The sequence below is a fragment of the Hyperoodon ampullatus genome, assembly GCF_949752795.1.
Source record: "Hyperoodon ampullatus genome assembly, chromosome: 10".
NCBI lineage: Eukaryota > Metazoa > Chordata > Mammalia > Artiodactyla > Ziphiidae > Hyperoodon > Hyperoodon ampullatus.
This window is the reverse complement of record NC_136923.1, coordinates 41,307,186-41,328,611: the sequence shown is the minus strand read 5'-3', so window position 1 is coordinate 41,328,611 and position 21,426 is coordinate 41,307,186. Positions and strand designations below refer to the sequence as shown.

Here is a 21,426-nt window from a genome sequence, read left to right as displayed (position 1 = left end):
TGCGGGCCATGCAGAGCACTGGCCAGTCCACAGCCCCAGTCCTTCCAGCTGCTGCTGCCAGGGTCATGTTCCTTAGAGGACTCTGGGCTCCTTGTGGTCTACCACAGCCTGGTTGGTGCCCAGGGACCCCCTAACATCTGTGCCCACAATGCCTCCTCTGTCCTTGATCCCCACATGCACCCCCTATTCAAGCTTGGTCTTGTTTCTCCTCATCTCTTCCTGTCATTGTCTGTTTACTCTTCTGGAGGAACCTACTGTTAGGTGCTTCAGCGTTCTTGGCCAGTTTGTCTCTTCCATCTGCCATCTAATAAAATTGGAATCAGGATAAAGTGTTCGAGAAATCAGGTCTTTGAGTTGGTGGGGGGAGTTTGGAGGGGTGCAGTGAAGCTTGCCATATAAATAAAAACTTTTAACCATTTTAATACCTTATGAAAATGTGTCGTCTACATTCTCCTACTATAACCGCGTATGTTGAGTTTAAAATACTTCAGGGTCTCCATGAAAAGCCTCGGCTGTCACATACTGGGATGCCTTCAGTACCACTCCAGTGGGCAGAGAGTTGAGCTGTGGAAGGAGCAGGGTGGGTTTTTGTATTTGCATTCCTCAATATCTGTCTTTGTATTTTACTTTGCCCGCAGATTGGGGACCACAAATTCAGTGCTCACCGGATCGTCTTAGCAGCCTCAATCCCGTATTTCCACGCTATGTTTACAAATGACATGATGGAGTGCAAGCAGGATGAGATTGTAATGCAAGGAATGGACCCAAGGTACTAAATTCCTCCATCAGGTTTCACAACCTGCTTTCTAGGTGCAGTTTCAGCCTTGTGTTTGGTGCCCTTTGAGGGCCTTCCAGCAGGACCCAGTATCTAGCACAGCTCCACACACATAGTAGGTGACCAGTAAACAAGCTAGAACCTCAGCCAGGGGCCTGAGACAGGGTTAAAATAAGGAGAGTTTTGATGTGTTTTAACTCAATGAGAGTAACACGTCTCATAGGAACTAGAGTCCAAGATACGTTTTTAAAACTAGGACTGGGTACAAAGTTAGTGGTATATTATTCTCTTCACTTTTCTGTGCTAGGCTTTTTAGCTGGCAGACTAGTCTTTCAAATAAGTGTCTTCATTCATTACCCTTCCCATCAGTCCAGAACATTGTTGTCCACTCTTGTCCAACTTTCTGCCTCGATGGAGATGTTCTGTTTGTCCTCTCCAAATTGGTAGTCACTAACACATGTAGCTGTTGAGCGCTTGAAATGTGACTAGTGGGACTGGGGGACTGAATTTTAAATACTATTTAATTTTAATTCATTTAAATTTAATTTTAGGGGAATTCCCTGGCAGTCCAGTGGTTAGGACTCCATGCTTTCACTGCCGAGGGCCTGGGTTCAATCCCTGGTCGGAGAACTAAGATCCTGCAAGCCACGCAGTGTGGCCAAGAAATAAATAAATAGATAGATAGATAGATAGATAGATAGATAGATAAATAAAACATAATCATAAATTTAGTTTTAATTAGCCACGTGTGTCTACTGGCTGTTAATGGGATGACGCAGGTCGAGAAAGTAGCAGAAATCATGGTTATTTGATGGGTGAGAAAACTGAAGCCCGGGACTTCCCTGGTGGAGCAGTGGTTAAGAATCCGCCTGCCAATGCAGGGGACACAGGTTTGAGCCCTGGTCTGGGAAGATCCCACATGCCGCAGAGCAACTAAGCCCGTGCACCGTGACTACTGAGCCTGCATTCTAAAGCCCACGAGCCACAACTGCTGAGCCCGCGTGCTACAACTGCTGAAACTCATGCGCTCTAGGGCCCATGCTCCGCAACAAGAGAAACCACGGCAATGAGAAGCCCGCGCACCACAACGAAGGGTAACCCCCACACGCTGCAACTAGAAAAAGCCTACGCGCAGCAATGAAGACCCAATGTAGCGAAAAAAATAAATAAGTAAAATTTAAAATAGAAGAAAACTGAAGTCCAAGGAGGTCAAGCCCAGAGTTTATCCCATCTAAACGTCTTTCAGTGTCCCAGAAAGCCCTCCATAACGGAATCATTGGCTCCAAATGTCAGTAGTGCTGAGGTTGAGAAATTCTGCCCTAGATAAATTTTAGGGTCAGGAGGCAGTACTATAAACCCTGAAATTGCATCATTTACACACTTACTTAAAGTTATCCTTACATCTAGACCCTCTTTACAGAAATACTTTCCTGACTTCTGTATAAAGGCTTTATATAAACATATTCCACATTATGCCTTTTGGGGCCTTGAAAGGAAAAAGGCATATTTTATGACTTAAAAGATTTTACTGCAAGTCTGTGAGCCGAGGCTGTGTGTTTATAACCTAGGCTACATCCAAGGGTCCACTGTGCACCTACTATGTACCTGGCATTGTTCTGGGGTCTGGGCATGCAGCAGCAAACAGGACACGCAAGATGATTCTTGTTGGGAGAGAGACAATAAATAAACCAATAACTCCAAAATATTAGCCAGTAAGCTGTCATTTGTTGCCTAACGTCTTAATCTCCCCGTGGTGAAAACTTGAAGGAAAGGAGCTAGGAAACTGTATGGTACCTTCTGGATGATTGAAGGTGATTTGCCCCAGTACATGGAGAGGATCTGTATACCCACTGCAAGGGTGCAATCTCAGGCCAGCTACTTGTAATGAAAGACATAGAAGTGTGTCTATATCCAAGGGCAGTTGTACACTCTCATCTCTGAGGTCTGTGTCTGACAGAGCCATGCTAATCACCATGCACCATCCAAGTGCTTCATTTAACAGACTGAGCACCTGTGATCTGTGCTGCTGTAGGTACTGAGGTATAGCAGAGGAAACAGAAAGCACCTCTTACTATTCCAACTTGCTAGTAGTGGTGATCTGGCAGTAAACAAATACATACATGATATGGCTGGGAAGTGAAAGTGATATGAGAAAAGTAAAGCAGAATAAAGGCTAGCGAATGATGGTGAGGGTCTGTGCTATTTCAGGGTGATCAGGAAAGCCCTCTGTGATGAGGTGATATTTGAGCCAAGACCTTAGTTGGAGTGAGGGAGCAAGACATCTGGGGGAGGAGCCATTCAAACAGAGGGAGTAGCCAGTGCAAAGGCCCTGAAGTGAGAGTGTGTTCAGCATATTGGAATAGAGTGTGGGGGAAAGAGTAGAAGGTGATGAGGTCAGAGAGATGGAAAGGGGCCAGACCACATACAGCCCTATAGACAGAATTTGGATTTCATTCTTGGTGTGAATTGGAAGGCAGAAAAAAATGTTGGAAACCTCAGGCTGGAAACTTATCCCAAAGAAATAATCCAAAAATGTTATTTATAATAGCTATTATGCTTACCAATAAAGGAAATAAATTATAGCACATTTACATGTTGGATTACTGTATAGCAGCCGTTGAAAATGTCAAACATGGGGAGTTCCCTGGCGATCTAGTGGTTAGGACTCAGCGTTCCCACTGCCATAGCCCACGTTCAATCCCTGGTTGGGGAGAACTGAGATCCCACAAACCGCGTGGCACTGCCAAAAAAAAAAGAAAGTTGAACATGAAGTCAGTGTAGAAACATGGGAAAGGGCTTCATAAGTATTACATGATTATATCCATACGACTTAAGCATGCAGGCAAATAGGAAATGAAATTTAATCTAGAAAAATGACTACAGTTGACTCAGTAGTGAGATTCTGGGTCATTGCTTTGTCTTTTCAGAACCTTCTATAATAAAATCATTTGGGCAGTAAAGACAACCTAAGAAGTAGAATGATAGCTATGGTGAAGTAATTATTCCATTCAGGTAGATTCTCAAAGGGCGTGGGCTAAATGTATTTGAGAGCGGGGCCCACCCATTCCTCAGGTAACAATGTCAGCTTCCTTAGGGCCTGAGTATCCTGTGGGCCGAACACCATCTCTGAAGAGCGTCTTTCCTCTTTCCTCTAGCGCCCTGGAAGCTCTGATCAACTTTGCCTACAACGGCCACCTTGCCATTGACCAGCAAAACGTCCAGTCGTTGCTGATGGGGGCAAGTTTCCTGCAGCTGCAGAGCATCAAAGACGCCTGCTGCACATTCCTCCGAGAACGGTGAGGTGATGTGATGGGCTTGGCCTGTGTCGGGGAGCAGACCGTTTCATTTCTGGGACCCCCTGCCAGTTTGCTGAGTCTTTGGGGGCATGGAGAGTTGCAAGAAGGGAGTGAGCTGGGAAGATAACTCTGCGGAAATGACCCTTCTTGAAATCAATATCAAGCAGTACCCGGTTCTTTGGGATGAACCTTTCAGGGACATGATTTATGGAGCCTTGCCTGCACTCTCCCTTGGTCTGACATGTGCCTCTTCTTCTGGTCCTCTCTGTCCAATCTAACCAGCCACCACCAGATTTATTCAGTGCTCCCTAACTGTTCCACAGCTGTCTCCCTCTTTGTTTAGGTCCTTCTCCCTCCTTGAATTTCTTGGCCTTCTTTTTTCCTTCTGCTCTGCAAGAGCCCACCCAAATTTCACCTCCTGAAATTCTCTGTCCCCTTCAGTCCCCTGGGAGCAATCATTATATGCTCCTTTAGAGTAAGGACCATGGATTATACCCCTACCTACGTCCAGTACTTGGCCATGACCTTTTGAGGACTGAGCAGATAAGAAGGCTCTTCCTCCCCCTCAAGAGGCAGAGCTCTTAGTCACAAGGTAAAAGCCACCTTTAACCACTAGAGGCTTGGGGGTGAGGGTTAGTGCTGGGCTACACACAGGCAGGGAGAAACCAGAACAGTGCCCCTCTGTGGTCTCTCCAAGGCCTGGCTCCGCCTGAGCTCCTCTAATCACAAGGCCCCTGGCCTGAAGACCAGCATTCCTCTGCCTCAGACCTGGCTTCCTGAACCTCATCCCTTCTTAGAGCCAACCTCTCCCTCCCCCATTTCTGTTCCACCAGCTCAACTCACTTAGCAGCTCTGTGGACCCTGCCTGAGGTCCACATCCTGCCTATGGTGCTGACGGGCATCAGTGAGCACTGCTGTGTGTGCAGATGGTCTTAGCGACCGTGGTAATGATGCTAACACTCAGAGGCGCTCTGTGCTGGTTTCGTTGGGAGGTAGGTGGCCTGTTCGGGTTTTGCAGCTGGAGACCACGTAGTGAGTGCAGCCCCAGAGCCTGGCTTAACCTGCCCTAGGATGCCTTCTGGGTCAGGCTAGAGAGCTGCGTGTGATGGGCTGTAGGGCGCACACTGTCTGTCCTACATTATTTGCGAGCTTAAGGACGCAGACTGGACTTGGTTCATCTCTGTATTCCCACAGAATTTGGAGAATGACTAAGGCCCTGTGGAAAGGATGAAGTTGGCCATTCTCACAAGGGGACAACAGCTCCACCTAGGGGCTTTTGAGTTCCTCACTGTCAACACTGGATCCAGGCTCTATTATAAAGTAGTGTCATGTAAAAGATGCTTAGAAGTGATTTTTAGACCAGTGCAGTTTTTACATGCACCAGTGACATATTAGGAAAAGGTACTTTTAGCACAAAGCCTGATGCTTTGAGTCTGTCCTTGACATTTTTCTTTTCAGCACGGGGAGCCCCATTCTGAAGCCTAAACTCACACCTTATTCCTGTTTTTATTCTCTGCCACAGGCCCCAGAGGTTTGGCCTTTCTGTTTTCTTTTCAATAGCTACCATCACTGCCTGTGTTCCTGGGGGTGGTTTTCCCTGAGCCTGGCTGCAGAGTGTGATGGAGTCTCCCAGCTGCCCCCTTCCTGTGTGTTCTTGAAGACAAGCATGTGGGCCCTTCAGTTTCAAGGTTTGATTACTGAAGACTTGAGGGAAACCATCCTGAGCGGTTGTGAAAAGGACAGGGCATGACAGCACAGAAAAGCTGCAAAGCCGTCAGAGTTCTTAGAGCAGTAGTTCCTGAGGCCATTTTGCCTGTTAGATATTCGGCCTGCTGATTTTTTTTTTTTCCCCATGAGGTTGGGGTTGATTTTTTTCTGTGGCTCCTTATCCAGCCTTCAGATGAATGGACCTCCTTGTTTTTAGGTGAGGATTGGAGGTGTGTATTTTCCAAAATTCTTCTCTCAGAACTGGATCAGAACATCAGATGCGTCAATGAACCAAGCCAATAACTTATTTAATTCAAGTCAATAAAGCATTACATCTTATCATGGTCAAGCTATGTCAGCAAGGAAGGAGGTTGTAAAGTGGCTGTTGACAGATATGGGTCTCTATCTGCCCTTTGGGTTATTGTCCCTCTTGTCTTCCTCCTTCTCCTGAATGGTCCCCTCTCCTGCATGGCAGCTCTCCCTCCCTTTTCCCCACCAGTTGGCTTACAGACAGGCTCCCCACATCCTACCCTCTTAGATGTGAAAGCCCACTTCAGTGGAAAGTGTGTTTTGTGCTTAATTATTCCAAGCCAGTCAAAGACAACCAAAGGTGAGGCACAGGAATCCTAACCTGGGAGGGAAAGGATGGAAATGTGTGCCAGTCAGCAAAGTGGATCATCCTGTCCTGTGTCTTTGGACTCTATCCAGTTTCTTATCCGTGGTATTTGAACCCTCCTCTTGACTTGATGTCAGAGTAGTAGGGATGAGTGAAGCACATGCTGTAGAGGCCCAGGGAGGGTCTGTCCTCGTATCTGATCTGCCATACGTGCTTTTAACAAGTCTCAACCAGGAGAAAGGCTAACGTTACTTGACAGATGACTGAGCTGACATTCTGACCCTGAGTCCCGTATTTCTCCCTGGCCATGCTGCTTGCCCAGGGGTGCTCAATGCTTATGTTTCCTTGGCCTTTGGAAATGGCCTAGGTTTCCAAAGCAATGGACAGAGCCAGTTTAGGCTGGAATGAAACAACAGCTATGCAGAATTTAGACTAGTCATAAAGCCAGGCTCCTGAGATGCTCTGCCCTTTCAGTCCCTGACAGGTTTGCTACTTACTGGCGGTGGGCAATGGTGAATATTGATTAGTAAGTATAGCTTACTGTAACCCTTAAATCAATATGGGGGAGGGGGGGAAGAGAAAACGTTCTCACAAAGAAGAGTAAACCTGGGCAATTTTAATCTAATATGTACCATCTCCCATCACAAGATTGTCAGTCACAAAATCAAAATAAGAAAAGCCATATCCCCCATGGTCCACTGCTGTCACCAAGATTTTGGAACCACATTGGGCTCATTTGGAATTTTCTCAAGTGTAATAGTAGTAAGAAAAACAACCATATTAAAAATTAAACCAGAAGCTAACTTCATACCAAGCACTATGTCGGATGCATTTCCTACATTCCTACTTAGTCATGGCCACAGCCCTAGGAGGTGAGTAGCTGTTGTCATCACCTTTTCTAGGCAAGGCTATTACTGACACTTGAGGAGCCTAAGGAATCCACCCAAGTTGCCCAGTGTGGCAGGGTCAGAATTTACCCTGGGTTTCCCTGGCCCTGATGAGTGCAGGTCTGTCTCGGGACTGTGGGAATGTGCACAAAAGGCCAGAGTTCAATCTCAGCACCACCACTTGCTTGTAGAGGGATGATGAGCACATTTCTTAGTTTCTCCGAGCCTCAGTTTTCCACCTAAAAATGAGAGCAATTACTACTGTGGAGTGTTTAAAAGATCCTGGAGAATGTGTCTAGAAGCCCTGGCAAAGTACTTGACTCACTGATGGTGCCAAATAAGTGATAGCTGCCGCTGTTGACTGAACAGTCAGGCCCATAGAGCCTCTTTTTGTTTAAAAAAAAAAAAGGAAAGAAAAAAGTGTAAGGGTCCTGATATTAAAGAAGTCACCTGTCCATGTGGTTTAAACTCTCATTCTACATCTTCAGGGCCTTCCCAGTGACCAGAGGCGGACATTCAATCAAGAATGTCAACCACTGAAAGAAAGCAAAGTTTTCCAGTATGTGCTCTATTCCTCTCTCCTGAGAGCTGCTTCCTAGGACTTCCCAGAGAGCTCACTCCACATAGACACACGGAGCACTAGGCCCAAGAGGCAGGCTCCTTTGAGGATAATCTGCCTTTTTTTTCTTTTTTTTTTGGCAGCATTGGGTCTTCGTTGCTGCGCGCGGGCTTTCTCTAGTTGCAGCAAGCAGGGGCTACTCTTCGTTGTGTGCGGACTTCTCATTGTGGTGGCTTCTCTTGTTGAGGAGCATGGGCTCTAGGCATGTGGGCTTCAATAGTTGTGGTGCGTGGGCTTCAGTAGTTCTGGCTTGCGGGCTGTAGAGTGTAGACTCAGTAGTTGTGGCGCACGGGCTTAGCTGCTCTGCAGCATGTGGGATCTTCCCGGACCAGGGCTTGAACCTGTGTCCCCTGCGTTGGCAGGCGGATTTTTAACCACTACGCCACCAGGAAAGCCCCTGCCTTATTTTTATACCTTTACAAGTTGAGCCCCAGAGAAGCTCACCTGATGTCACACAGGGGGTTTCCACTAAAGCTGAGGACAGAGCTTGTTTTTTTTTTCCATTCTGTAACTCTACCCAGAACCAACTTGAGAATGATCAAAGATAACATTCTTTCTCTAACTTTTTTCTTTTTATCTTATCTTATGCCAAAAGGCTTCACCCCAAAAACTGCCTGGGTGTACGCCAGTTTGCTGAGACCATGATGTGTGCTGTGCTATACGACGCGGCCAACAGCTTCATCCACCAGCACTTTGTGGAGGTGTCCATGTCGGAAGAATTCCTGGCCCTGCCGCTGGAAGACGTGCTTGAGCTGGTGTCTCGGGATGAGCTGAATGTGAAATCAGAGGAGCAGGTCTGTAGAGCAGTCCAGAGGTGACATGGGGGCTGCTGCTCTTTCTAACCTTTGTTTTCTATTTTACTTTTTTCAAAATGTAGATCATGGTGTGTGTGCAGCTGTTGTTTATTATGGGTTTGCTTTATCACACCATATGCATTTTTCATGAAAACTTTTTATACATTTTAGTGTCTAAATAATATTCAGCTGATTTTTATCAATCCTGTGACCCTCATTCTTCAATGTTCAGGTTATTTCCAAAATTTACTATTAGAAACAATGTTTCTGTGAACCGGAAATGAGCATAGATAACTTTCTGAAAGAGTCTTACTCTAAAGGAGAGTAGAGTGTGGGGGCAGTTGCTGGGGGGGGGAATATGAAGTCAAGAGTGTTTTGGTTTTTTTAAGATGAGAGAAATTACAGTACAGTTGGACTGCTGATGGGAATTTTCCGGAAGAGAGGGAAGAATTGGTAATGTAGGAGAAAAGGGAGAATGGTGTCCTGGGGTAGGTGAGAAGAGACAGAGTGTAGGGCACGGGGTGTGTGTTTGAGAGGGGCTTAGGCTGTTCACATCCACGGCCACAAGAGGGAGAAGGAGAGCACATGCCCGGCACAGGGGGAGGATGGATGGGTGGGAAGGGAGATGCTGGGAGTTTTTATTCACACTCTCTTCTTGTTTGTTTCTGTGTTCTCAGCTGAGAGTGAGGATGAGGGAGGAATGTTAGACGTTTGAGGAGAGATGAAAAGGTATGAACCAGTCCTCTAGGAAAGGGGGAGAGTAAATGGATGAAGCTCGGGAAATGGAGAGGGCTGGATAGGAAGCAGGGCCAGATGAGATTTTCAGTCACAAGTTCAATATGAGCTGGTCAGCCCTGTTGTGTGTTTTCTATCAGCTGCATATACTGGTGCAGGGTAGGGGGTGAATTGGATATAAAGAGCTGGACTTCAGCAGGGTACAGATTTTTTTCCAGGTAAGTGTGATTAAGAGAGATAGGAGACTAGCATGACAATAATGACCCTTGGAATCCGTGTCGGGTGAGAGAAAGGTGAGGAAATAGGCTGCAGGGGACCTGAGAGGGAGCCATGCCCAAGGCTAAGTGGAGTTGGTTGCATGGAAGAGGAGGTGAAGCTATTGGCAAGGTGAGGTGTGGGTGATCACAGGGTCCTCTGAGGACAAAGAAGACGTCTTCTTGGAGCGGTCAAGAAAAGATTAAATGAGAGTGTAGGGTGTTAGTAGCCAGAGAGGAGTGAGGGACATCTTTCTGTTCAACTGAAGTGTGGTGCAAGGTGTCTTAAGAGGACAGTGAGTCAATGTTTCTTTGAGCAGAGGGTGACGAGGACTGAGCAGTGAAGGGCGTCGGATGTGGGGGGAATTGGACCTGGCCCTGCAGGCACCCAGAGCACCACTGCAGCAAGGCCTCTGCTTGTCTCGTCAGTTGGTCATGAGTCCTGGCCTATCATGAAGCTGTGCCTCGGCAGAAGGAGCCCCAGGCTCCAGGAGGCAAGCCGTTGGGATGTTAGTCCCAACTCAGCTCATTTCCTTAATGTCTGAAGAGTCCTCACCCTTCCGTATTAGTGACCGTTAGAAAAGTGAACTCTGAGCTCAGCAGTGTGGGCCCTGAGATTTGTAGGAAAGAACCCCATCCCAAGAGCAAGGGGTTCTGTCCCTGGCTCTTCCACTAGGTAATATGACCCAGGGCAGCTCACATCTATTGCAGTGATGCATTCTACAAAGGCTGTGGGGCTTTAGAGGGAGATATCCTTGTGACCAGAGCCATTAGGGAAGCCTCCTTGGAGAACACGGATCTGGATCCAGGCCTTAAAAGAAATGGGAAAGGGTTTAGATGGAAAGGAAGAGATGGGGGCATTCGAGGTAAAAGGGACACCTGGCCTGGCTAGAGAAGAGGGTGCAGGAGCAGTGGGAGGGAAGGTCAACAGCACTTCGTTACAGTACAGGAAGGAAGAAGGAAGCTTTGACAGGTTTTCGTTAGGAAGTCATAATGAAAGCCAGGAAGGTGTTGCAGTAACCTAGGCTTGCCTTTCAAGAGAGTGGACTGAATGGGGTAGCTGGGGACGTGGAGAGAAAACAGTGGATTCAGGAGACAAGTAGGAGGAAAGATTGGTGGGCCCAGTATAGGGAGCAGAGGGTTTGAGATTGGGGGGTACAGGGCTGTGGCGTACGGGTGGAGGAGTTGCCGCCAGAGCTTCCCGTCTCTGTTGTGGCAGGTCTTTGAGGCCGTGTTGGCCTGGGTCAGATACGACCGGGAGCAGAGGGGACCCTGCCTGCCTGAGCTGCTGTCCAATATCCGCCTGCCCCTCTGCCGGCCCCAGTTCCTGTCAGACCGAGTGCAGCAGGATGACCTGGTGCGTTGCTGCCACAAATGCAGGTGAGCAGAGGTGGGGCCTGCACGAGGATGATGCCGAGGGTCTGGACGGAGAAGAGAACTTGGCCACTTAGCTCAGGGGAGGAAGGATTTGGAGTGGTCGTTTTTAATTCACAGCACACAGATTGATCTGCCTTCTGTCTAGAACCTGGAAGAGCCCGAGTCTCTCACCTTGGGCAAAGAAATGTGCCGCATGGGAGCATCAAGGCAAAAGGTGCCTCCTCCCCTAAGTTATTTGAGGATTTTCTAACATCTCTTTCCATTGAGCTGTTTATGGACCTACAGGCGTCTATACTGCCTGCCCGGACCCTGTCCACACCAGCAGCTGACTTATTGGTGACTTCCTGGGGCTCCTCATCCTCTTCAGTAAACATTAGTCAGTGTGCTGGCCTCAGGTGGGTCTGCCCAGCTACAGTGATGGGCAGGGGTGGGGCATGTTTAGCAGCATGCAAAACTGTTAGCCAGAATAAATCAAAAACAACAGGGTGCAGCAGAGCCACCAAAACAGCTCAGGACACGGCAGCCCTGTAGAAGGATTGTTATAAAAGTAGAGCAGCAGAGGAAAATACGCATCTTCCTTCAAACTGCTCCTCATATTCACAGCTGGTTCAGGAGGAAGTCAGTGGCGTGGTCCACGCAGCGTGAAAGTGTGTGTGTCAGGGAGGGGTGGAGGTGTAGCTGGAGGTAGCTGAGACCCTGTGATGAGCAGTCTCAAGAGTGCTGTTGGGGAGTTTGAGCTTTGTTCTGTAGGCAGTGGGTAGTTATCGAAGGGTCTTAGAAAACCAGCTTGGACCCCAGTGTGGAGGCTGGAATGGAGGGGTGGGGCTGGAGGCAGGGAGATCTCTCAGGAGCAGTTGGCTTCTGCTGCCACAGTCCAGGTGAGATGGTTAATTGCTGGGTGTGAGCCATAGGGATGCAAAGGAAGAGCGGGGTCTGAGTGGCAACAGGATGCAAGCAGCTTGTTGAACCTCCCCAAGGCTGGCTATTTTAGGGAACACCCTGTTTTTCTTCTATTAAACTAACAGGGATGGGCTCTGCTCATCTTGCCTCTCCGATGCTGAGCACATCCCAATAGCTTTGTATAGTTTCCCCTGGACTCACCTGGGTTCTTTGAGAGCAAACCTTCCAGAAGGCTTCTCCTCCCATGTTTCCCCTGCAGTTGTGGTTGGGGGAGCCAGGCTCAGACCTACAAATGTGGGCCAAGTGGAGAGAATACCTCCTGTCCTAGCATCTTGCACTTTATTCCAGGGACCTGGTGGATGAAGCAAAGGACTATCACCTCATGCCAGAGCGCCGGCCCCACCTGCCAGCTTTCAGAACTCGGCCTCGCTGCTGCACGTCTATCGCTGGGCTCATCTATGCCGTGGGGGGCCTCAACTCAGCAGGTATCTTGCAGCTCCCCTTTGTAGAGCCCTGTCTTGGATGCCGTGGTTGAAGAAGCACCAAACAACCTAGCCTGGCCCTCTGCTTCCTCCCCCTTGCATGTCACCACCTTTATCCCTCTTGATTTTATATAATTGTTCTGCAGTTAGCGCATGTCAGATATTAATACCATTGAAACAGAATATCAGCACAAAAGGGACCTTTAGAAACTCCAGAGGCCTGGCCCCCTTCCTTCACAATGGGGAAGTAGAGGCCCAGGGAACTTTAGCTATGTTCACACAAGTCTTTTGGCTGAGCAAGGACTAGAACTCAGGTCTTGGTTCCTGAGCCTGCACTCTTCCCCTAATATCACGTCACCTATGGGATTTACTCAGCTTTGGATAGGATATAATCAGAGACCCAATTCTGTTACCAGGCTAATCACATTCGGTCATGTGGATCTCTGGACTTAGACTGTGAGAGTGTCACCATGAGAAGGAAGATTCTCCAAATACGCATGGTCTGCACTATCAATATTTTTTACTCTTCACCTCTTACCTCCAGTGAAACCCACATGCCTTGTAGTCCATGTGTTATTGGCAGTTCTAGTATCATACAGTCAAGTTTTCAGGAAACCTCCATGGGGCACCCCCACTCCTGCCCACCCCAGGCACCACTGCAGGGCAGTAGCAGTCTAGGAGAGGGCAGTGGAGACACGTGAATCCTTGCAGTGCAGTGGCACAGGGAGTCGTCACCTCGGATGTGAAGGCCAGGTCTTTTCAGAGTCAGCCCAAGCTTGTGGGAGGTGGGGAGCTGGTGGGCAGTCCTGGGCAGTTTTGTTTTTAATTGAAAGTTAATGGGAGGTGGGTACTGGCCTCCGCTACTTGTTAACCATATGACCTGGAAAAGGTAAGTCCTCAACTAGTAAACGCTAGAGCTTAGCAGGTGCTGAGTGTCCCAAAGCAGAATAAAACAGGGAGGGAGTTATTTTATTTGATCTTAAAAAACTGATGAAAACGGTAGGGTTGGAGTTATTATTCCTTGCTTCTGTGACTACTATTTATTGAGCACTTAGTATATTCTAGAACTGTGCTAGGTGTTTTACATATTATATCATTTAATCCTCATGGGAAATCTGCTATGGAGATTATTTCACATGTGAGAACAGAAGATGGGGATACAAAGCAGCTTGCCCAGGGTCACCACTAGGAAGTGAGAGTCGCATTGGAAGCCATTTCCTGCTCTGTGTCGGGGAAATAGTGGATCCATTTGCCTTCACCTCTGCCTTTAAGCAGGTGAAGAACCTCCTTGCAACTTAAAACTGCCCTCTCTAGAAAGTAAATAAATGCCTCCTGTCTGATTCTGATTTTCCTTAAAGAATTAAGTTTGAGGTTAATCATGGCTGCAGTTTCTTAGTGTGCCCTCCTGACTTGAGTAATTCTGCGGGAAGAGCTGATAGGACGAAGTTGAACATTCCGTATAATCATTGCACAACAGCTGTGATCTAAACGAGAGGTCTCATTTGTTTTAATTTGAGTAGCAAATTTTTATGCAGGTGATTCCCTGAATGTGGTGGAAGTGTTCGACCCCATTGCCAATCGCTGGGAGAAGTGCCATCCCATGACCACAGCCCGCAGCCGTGTCGGTGTGGCCGTGGTGAACGGGCTCCTCTATGCCATCGGGGGGTATGACGGCCAGCTGCGGCTGAGCACTGTGGAGGTCTACAACCCAGAGACGGACACGTGGACCCGAGTGGGGAGCATGAATAGCAAGAGAAGGTATTCTGGGAGCCAGTCTGTATGTCCTGAGCATACACACCAGGCCTCTGGGGGACACCATGCTAGACAAGCAGGGCACATTATAAAGTAGACGCTAGCTTCAGCCTGGGGATCCCCTGCAGCCAGGCCAGCCACTGCCCGTACCTCCTAGAAGCCAGCCCCCATCTGCTTAAAAGTAAAACCCCTGCCTTGTCCTTTGAGGAACTTGGGGAGACAAGACAGGGAAGACAGGGACGTGTGGAAGTTGTATTATTATTTAAGTGCCAGGTAAGGACTAAAGGTTTGTATTATGGAAGACGCGAGGCAGGAGAGAAGCTGGACTGGAACGTCTGGAAGATTTCAGGGGAGAGGTGAGATTAAAGTTGAAACCTGAAGAATAAGGAGAATTTAACTTTATTAGTCATAAAAGGGAATCCGAGGTGCTCCTCTTTATATTCTTTCCCCCAGGATCCCTGACCCACATGTGCTTTCACTACCAGGGAGTGTGTGAACCACAACAGTGCTCTTTACTTCTGGATGCCACACGTCCCCCAGGCATGAGCACACAGCTAGTTGTGAGGTGGACCGAGTTTATGTCTCTCTCTCTTCTTTTTTAATTTATTTATTTATTTATTTATTTATCCATTCATTCATTCATTCATTCATTCATTTATGGCTGCATTGGGTCTTCATTGCTGTGCTCAGGCTTTCTCTAGTTGCGGCCAGCCTTACTCTTCCTTGCGGTGCGCGGGCTTCTCATTGCGGTGGCTTCTCTTGTTGCAGAGCGCAGGCTCTAGGCACCCGGTCTCTAGAGCGCAGGCTCAGTAGTTGTGGCACATGGGCTGAGTTGCTCCGCGGCATGTGGGATCCTCCTGGACCAGGGCTCAAACCCATGTCCCCTGCATTGGCAGACGGATTCTTAACCACTGTGCCACCAGGGAAGTCCCGAATTTGTTTCTCTTAACGCCTTCCAGCCACTTGTCTCCTCCTGCTCACATTTCCTGAGTAAGAGAACATAGTGCCTCCATTTAGTCTTCTTAGTGCCAAAGTGACTGGCAGCATCCTTCCTTACGTCAGCCGTGTGTGGGGTATTGTCCTGGTTAGACGGCAGGAGCTTTGGAGGGGAAGAGTGTAACTGGACAGGCTCTGTGTTCTCTTACCCTTGGGGTAGCCGCCCCAGATTGTGGTGTTTTGTTTGTTTGTTTGTTTGTTTGTTTTTGGCTGCGTTAGGTCTTCGTTGCTGCACGTGGGCTTTCTCTAGTTGCAGCGAGCCGGGGCTTCTCTTCGTTGCAATGCGTGGGCTTCTCATTGCGGTGGCTTCTCTTGTTGTGGAGCATGGGCTCTAGGCGCACGGGCTTCAGTAGTTGTGGCGCACGGGCTTAGTTGCTCCGTGGCATGTGGGATCTTCCTGGACCAGGACTCAAACCCGTGTCCCTTGCATTGGCAGGCAGATTCTTAACCACTGCGCCACCAGGGAAGCCCCGAGATCGTGGTTTCAGATGACGCTCTGATGTTTCTCTTCCAAAACTAACGGAAGATAGGTCAGCCGTCCAAGGCCCCCTACCCGTTTAACCAGAACAGCTCTGCATTTATCCCTTTATGTATTGAGCTTCCTTGACATATGCCCAACTTTAGGAGGCAAAAGTTAAATGAAATTTTTTTTTGAAAGGGGCAGTTCGAAAACCACTGGACCAGTTGCCCTTTAAAGGCCTTTCTGCTTTGTAATTCTCTCGTCTGAGTGTTTGCCTTACAGACCCCTTTGTCTGGCCATGATTTGGGTTTTCTACTTGTAAGATCACATGACCGCCAAAAAAAAAGATCGTCACTGACTGTGGTCAGGAAGAAGAGTCATGTTTCAGTGTGGAAGTCCTTTGCCACATGAAACTGTCACACAAAACTGTCACACATGGTCTGTGATACACATGGTGTATCACGTTCAGTAGTGTTTGTTTGTGGCCTTGAGCAGGGGGGAATCTGCCTTTGTACCAGTAAGATTCACAAAAGGCCAAAGTAGCTTCGTTTTTGGAAGAAAAAGTATGTATATAAGATCTACTCCTCCCGAAGCCGTAAGCTACACTCTCATGGTTCCTTCCTCCCCCGCCACCTCAGCCTCCGTGCTTCCCCTTCTTGCTCCTTGGATACTTTGCAGCTTTCTGTGGCCTCGAATGACTCACTGCTCCATATATATCCCCAACGAGGAGGACCTTTTTCGCTTTGATGTCAATCAGTTGTTCTTCATTGTGTGTCTGCTCTGGGCCACTTGCTAGCTGTGATGTCACAGGGTTTGGAGTGCTGTCTGGGAGGGGCCCTGCGGGTAGCCCTTTCCCTCACTGTGGTTAATGCCCTGTTATTAGTAGCGTGGGCCCAGCTCCATTTCGTCCCCTTTAAATTAGAGGCTACCTTAAAATGTTCATAGTCACTTCTCCCCTGATGAACCACACACCCTCTGTCCTGCCAGTTGGTGACAGCCTCCTTTCTGCCGTCATTCCCTGTCCTTCTCCAGTCTTCCAGGCTGCTTGCGTGGAGGCTTCTCCCATGCCTTATCCAGTCCACACTGGTCAGCATTTCTTCCCCTTATCTCTTCACACTGTCTTTACCGTTTCATTGATAGTTAATCTCACACAGTTTTGTGGCACCTATCAATTCTTCCTTACATTTTTGTTGAACTCCTAAATTGTTACTTTTGTCCACTTCTAGGAGGATAGTGACATGTCTAGTGAGTTTGTGACCTTCCCACAGTCCTCTCCCAAGGCAGGTCCTTTTCCTCTTTCAGGCTGGTTCAGGGACATCGTGTGGATCACTTTGATTTGCTGTGTACATTTGAAAGGGGGCTGTAAAGCCTGGTATAGTTTATTTTCCTATTTGTTAGGCACCCAGATTCATTTTTAATCTTCTCCAGCATCAGGTTTGAAAACAGTGAATCGGGCAGCTTGGCATTCATGTTTAATTTTTCATGAGGCTTTATGTAGAAGATTCTTAGGAGAGCTTGGCATGATGAACAGTGTGGGAATCAGACTTGTGTCATTGAAATCTAAGGCATGCCTCTCTCTGGGCAGCCCTGAGAGGATAGCCCAGACTCCCCAAGCCACAGCTACTCATCTATACAGTGGTGATGGTGATACTTCATGTAGGATGTGTGAGAGTGGAAAATAGCAAGTGTGGAGCACCCGATGTGTGTAGTAAGTACGAAACAAACAGAAGCTGTTGCCTCACCCACTGAGACAAATTAGGGGACATGCAGGGCCATGTATGTAATGAAAAGATGTCTGTCAAACTTTATAGTGAATTGCGTGGGGAAATCAAGGTAACACAACAAACGTATGTTGAGGGCTTGTTACGTACGAAGCACCACACTAAGTACTGTCAGGGTCACACTGATAGAGACCCCAGTCTTCCAGGAGGTCCCCACTTGTTAAGAGATGGCAGGTCGATTCCTGGTACCCCGTGGGCAGGAGTGTGGCTTGCTCAGTTCTCTAAACCTGGTGCGTGGTGTGCCTCATGAGGGCCTGATGAAAACGTGCTGAACGAATGGATGACTGACAGGAGCTGTGATAAAGGAGCTGCTCTGGGAGTGTGGGGTTGGGAGGGAGTAATTCTTGCTGGGGGATTCAGGATGCCTTTTGGAGGAGGAGAGAGAGGAATTTGACCTGGGCCTTAAAGGTAAATCAGACCCTGAGCACGGCAGGGTGGAAGATGAGCATATCAGGGACTGAGGAGGAGGGAGAGGAAGTAACCCCAAGAAGGGGGGCGGGAGGCAAGAGGAACCACAGGGCAGCTCCTTTCCCCTCAGTGTTACACTTTGCTTAGTCACATTCCTGGGATTTAGGTCTGTTCTAGAAAGAGGCAGTTGGGGGCTAGGTTTACTTCTCAGTGAGCGTGAGAGGTTGCCCCAAGAAGTCTGAGGCCCATCGGGATGACACCTCTGTTTCAGTGCCATGGGGACGGTCGTGCTGGACGGGCAGATCTACGTCTGTGGTGGCTATGATGGCAACTCTTCTCTCAACTCTGTGGAGACCTACTCACCTGAGACGGACAAGTAAGGACTCCAGCTCCCCTGGGGCAACTGGAGCTTGCTAAACAGAGTATGAAAAATCAGAACTGCAGTCTTTTAATCATGCTTCTCAAGGATAGGGAATATCTCACCTATTTAGCCCCTGTAGTACCTTCCATATAATAGGTATTTAATAACTTTTGGTTAAATGAATGAATGATTAAATAAATTCTAAAAACAGTCTGCTTAGATACTTGGAAACAGTTATTAATGCTCTGTACCTCTTAACTAAATCAGCGCATTTTAATAGAAATGCAGGTGGAAGGGGATGAGAAATAGATGAACAGCACTTTCCAAAGTGGGTAAGATAGGATTTGGAAAAAAAAAGTTATGTTTCAAATACTCAAAGAAGCTTGGGAAACATTGATGTCTGTACCACCAGAGGCCTCATCTTCCCATAATACATATTACTATTTTAAAGACTGAAAAATTATGCGGCAGAGAAACCTCTTAACTTCATTTTATCTAACACCTATCACCATCTGGTGGACTTATTTTGCGGAACACTCTTTGGAAAACACTGGCAAGGTTAGCCCGAGTTCTTCATTTCAGTATTTGAATCTGCTTTTACTATAACAATATAAGCACATTAGTAGAATGGATTCATCACAGTGCTTTTAAGCCAATATTCCATTCACTTAACCAACTTACTATGTATCGGGCAGCGAGCAGGGTGTCTCAGCTCCTTAAGTAGCACCTAGTCTGTTGGGGCCACAGCACAAGATGATCGTCCTCCCTTGGGTACCTATGTCTAGAGCTCTTGGGCACAGAGTGGGGAGGGCTCTCATCTTCCCCACAGCTGGGAGGGAGAGTCAGGTTGCAGAGATGTCTTCTAAGGGGAGACCCATCGTGGATAGTGGGAGACGTGCATCCCAGGTGGGGGGACAGCAGGAAGAGAGGCTTGGAGATAAGAAAGAGCTGTGTGTGGTTGAGGAGCATGTGTGGGTGGCGCATGGCAGGAGGCGAAGCTGGAAAGTGGATGAGGACCAAGTGGTAAAGAACCGCATTAAGGAACTTGGATTCTGCCTTAGAGGAAACAGGAGTCCTCACTAGAGGACCTGCTGTGCAGGATCGGAATGGGGATGGTCTGAAAGCCAGACCACCTGTAAGGGGACTGTTGCAGTGGTCCAGTGAGAGGCCAGAGCTAGGGCAGCAGTAGTGGGATGGGGACAAGCAGTGACTAGGAAGCAAACCAGGGGGGCCGTGGTGACCACAGAATGTTGAGGATGATGGAGAAGAGGTCATAAAAATGCTGAGATTATACGTATAGCAACTAAGTAGCTAATGGTCCCATTATCGAGACCAGGGAGTGTGATGGAGGAGCAGATCTATCAGAGAGGTCTTGCTTGGGCAATGCTAATTTTGAGTGCCGGCAGAGGTGACCAGCTATGGGCCCGAAGCTTAAAGTGAGAGGCGGCAGCCAGAGTGAGCCCTTAGCAGAGGCGGTGTGGGAGGCGATAAGAAGTGGGGAGATTGTCCAGGGTAAGACAGAGCACAGCACAGTTCCCCTGAATCCTTCTAAGCTGTCTTGGGAGGACAGGAACACCAAATCTCATGGCTCCCCTTCTACTTTGCCTCTTTCCTGAAGGTGGACTGTGGTGACCCCGATGAGCTCCAATCGCAGTGCTGCAGGGGTTACAGTCTTTGAGGGCAGGATATACGTGTCGGGCGGCCATGACGGTTTGCAGATCTTCAATAGTGTGAGTCTGGGCTCCTCCTGGGCTAAGGGCACCTACTCTTGTTATCTTTGAGAGTTATTTTGAAAGGATATTCTTTGGAAAAAGCCTCAGCCTTGCCATTGCTAGGTAAGGTGTCATCTAGAGGCCTCAGGCCATCTGCTACATGCTCCGAAATGCCTCCAAGAATGGGAACCAGTGTGCACAAAGGAGAGAGATAGGGTGTGGCCATACCACCCACACCCCCACCCTGTTCAGTTTCCCAGCGGATGCTGCGTGAGACCCAGTGAAATTCCTGCCCAAAGTAAGCCCAGTCATATACAGAGGGTGAATTTTCAAATAGTTGCATTCTTCTGGATAATTTGTTTGAAATTGCATTTATTCTTTTAAAAAAATCTCAAGAGCCATTTACTGGTCCCTCCAAAGTCAGTCAGTGCTGTGAGGGAACACACTGCACGGATCTCAGGAGACCCTGCTCTCATCCCGGCTCTGTCACTACATAGCAGTGCATCCTGGGCAACTCCTTGATTTGTTTCCTCAGGTGTAAACAGAACTGGTCAGGTTAGGCCATCTCTCTCTCACCTGTCCCTATAAGCCCATGAGCAGGTGTGCAGCTGAGGAAACTGGGCATCAGGGGCAGAGCACACACTGGCAGAGCTCCTTGTCCCCAGGCCTCCCCCTGGGGCCTGATGCCAGGTGGGCCACTGGTGACCAAGCTTTGGCTTTGACTGTCCCGAACCTGCACCTCTCTCCCCGCTGCAGGTGGAACACTACAACCACCACACAGCCACCTGGCACCCGGCGGCCGGCATGCTCAACAAGCGCTGCCGGCACGGAGCTGCATCCCTGGGAAGCAAGATGTTTGTGTGCGGGGGCTACGACGGCTCGGGCTTCCTCAGCATTGCCGAGGTGTACAGCTCTGTGGCGGACCAGTGGTGCCTGATAGTCCCCATGCACACACGCCGGAGCCGGGTCTCCCTGGTGGCCAGCTGTGGGCGGCTCTACGCCGTGGGGGGCTACGATGGACAGTCGAACCTGAGCTCGGTGGAGATGTACGACCCAGACATGGACCGCTGGACGTTTATGGCCCCCATGGCATGTCACGAGGGAGGGGTCGGTGTGGGCTGCATCCCTCTCCTCACCATCTAAGGCGAAGGGTGGGATGTGGTGGGGTAGGGATCTGGTACAAACACAGTCACTTCCTTCCAGGGATAGTCCCCCTCGGAAGAGGTGGTGGACCAGAAGACAGGGTGAAATGTGAGCTCGCCAGAGGTACAGTTTTTCCAGGTGCTTAAGTCCTCCCTCCCTGTGCAGCCCTTGTGACCATCAGGCCTAGGTCATCAAGATGCACAGCGTGGGACAGAAGCCCCTCTGGGTCCCGCAGCTAGTGACACAGGACTGCTTTGCTGGTCCACATGTCCAAAGGCTCCATCCAAGCCCAGCTCTCACCTGCCACAGCTCTGTGGGTCGCCCATCTGCAGAGTGTCTTCCGTCTGACACTCCTTGCCTACTGCCCGGCA

The 21,426-nt window shown here is 48.7% G+C and overlaps 1 protein-coding gene across 2 annotated transcripts in view; it reads left to right on the top strand.

Annotated features, from left to right (window-relative positions):
* Positions 1-21,055, top strand: part of KLHL18 (kelch like family member 18) — a gene marked incomplete at both ends in the record, with an annotated part of 51,934 nt that extends 30,879 nt beyond the window's left edge. The window contains 9 exons of one of the 2 annotated variants that reach the window (XM_079713307.1): positions 639-769; positions 3,931-4,071; positions 8,496-8,694; positions 10,903-11,063; positions 12,309-12,445; positions 13,963-14,200; positions 18,111-18,215; positions 19,819-19,930; positions 20,669-21,055. In XM_079713307.1, coding sequence (XP_079569433.1) covers positions 639-769; positions 3,931-4,071; positions 8,496-8,694; positions 10,903-11,063; positions 12,309-12,445; positions 13,963-14,200; positions 18,111-18,215; positions 19,819-19,930; positions 20,669-21,055 — 1,611 coding nt within the window. The remainder of the gene's footprint in view (positions 1-638; positions 770-3,930; positions 4,072-8,495; positions 8,695-10,902; positions 11,064-12,308; positions 12,446-13,962; positions 14,201-18,110; positions 18,216-19,818; positions 19,931-20,668) is intronic. The other variant, XM_079713306.1, reaches the window with a different exon arrangement.
* Positions 21,056-21,426: the final 371 nt, after the last annotated feature.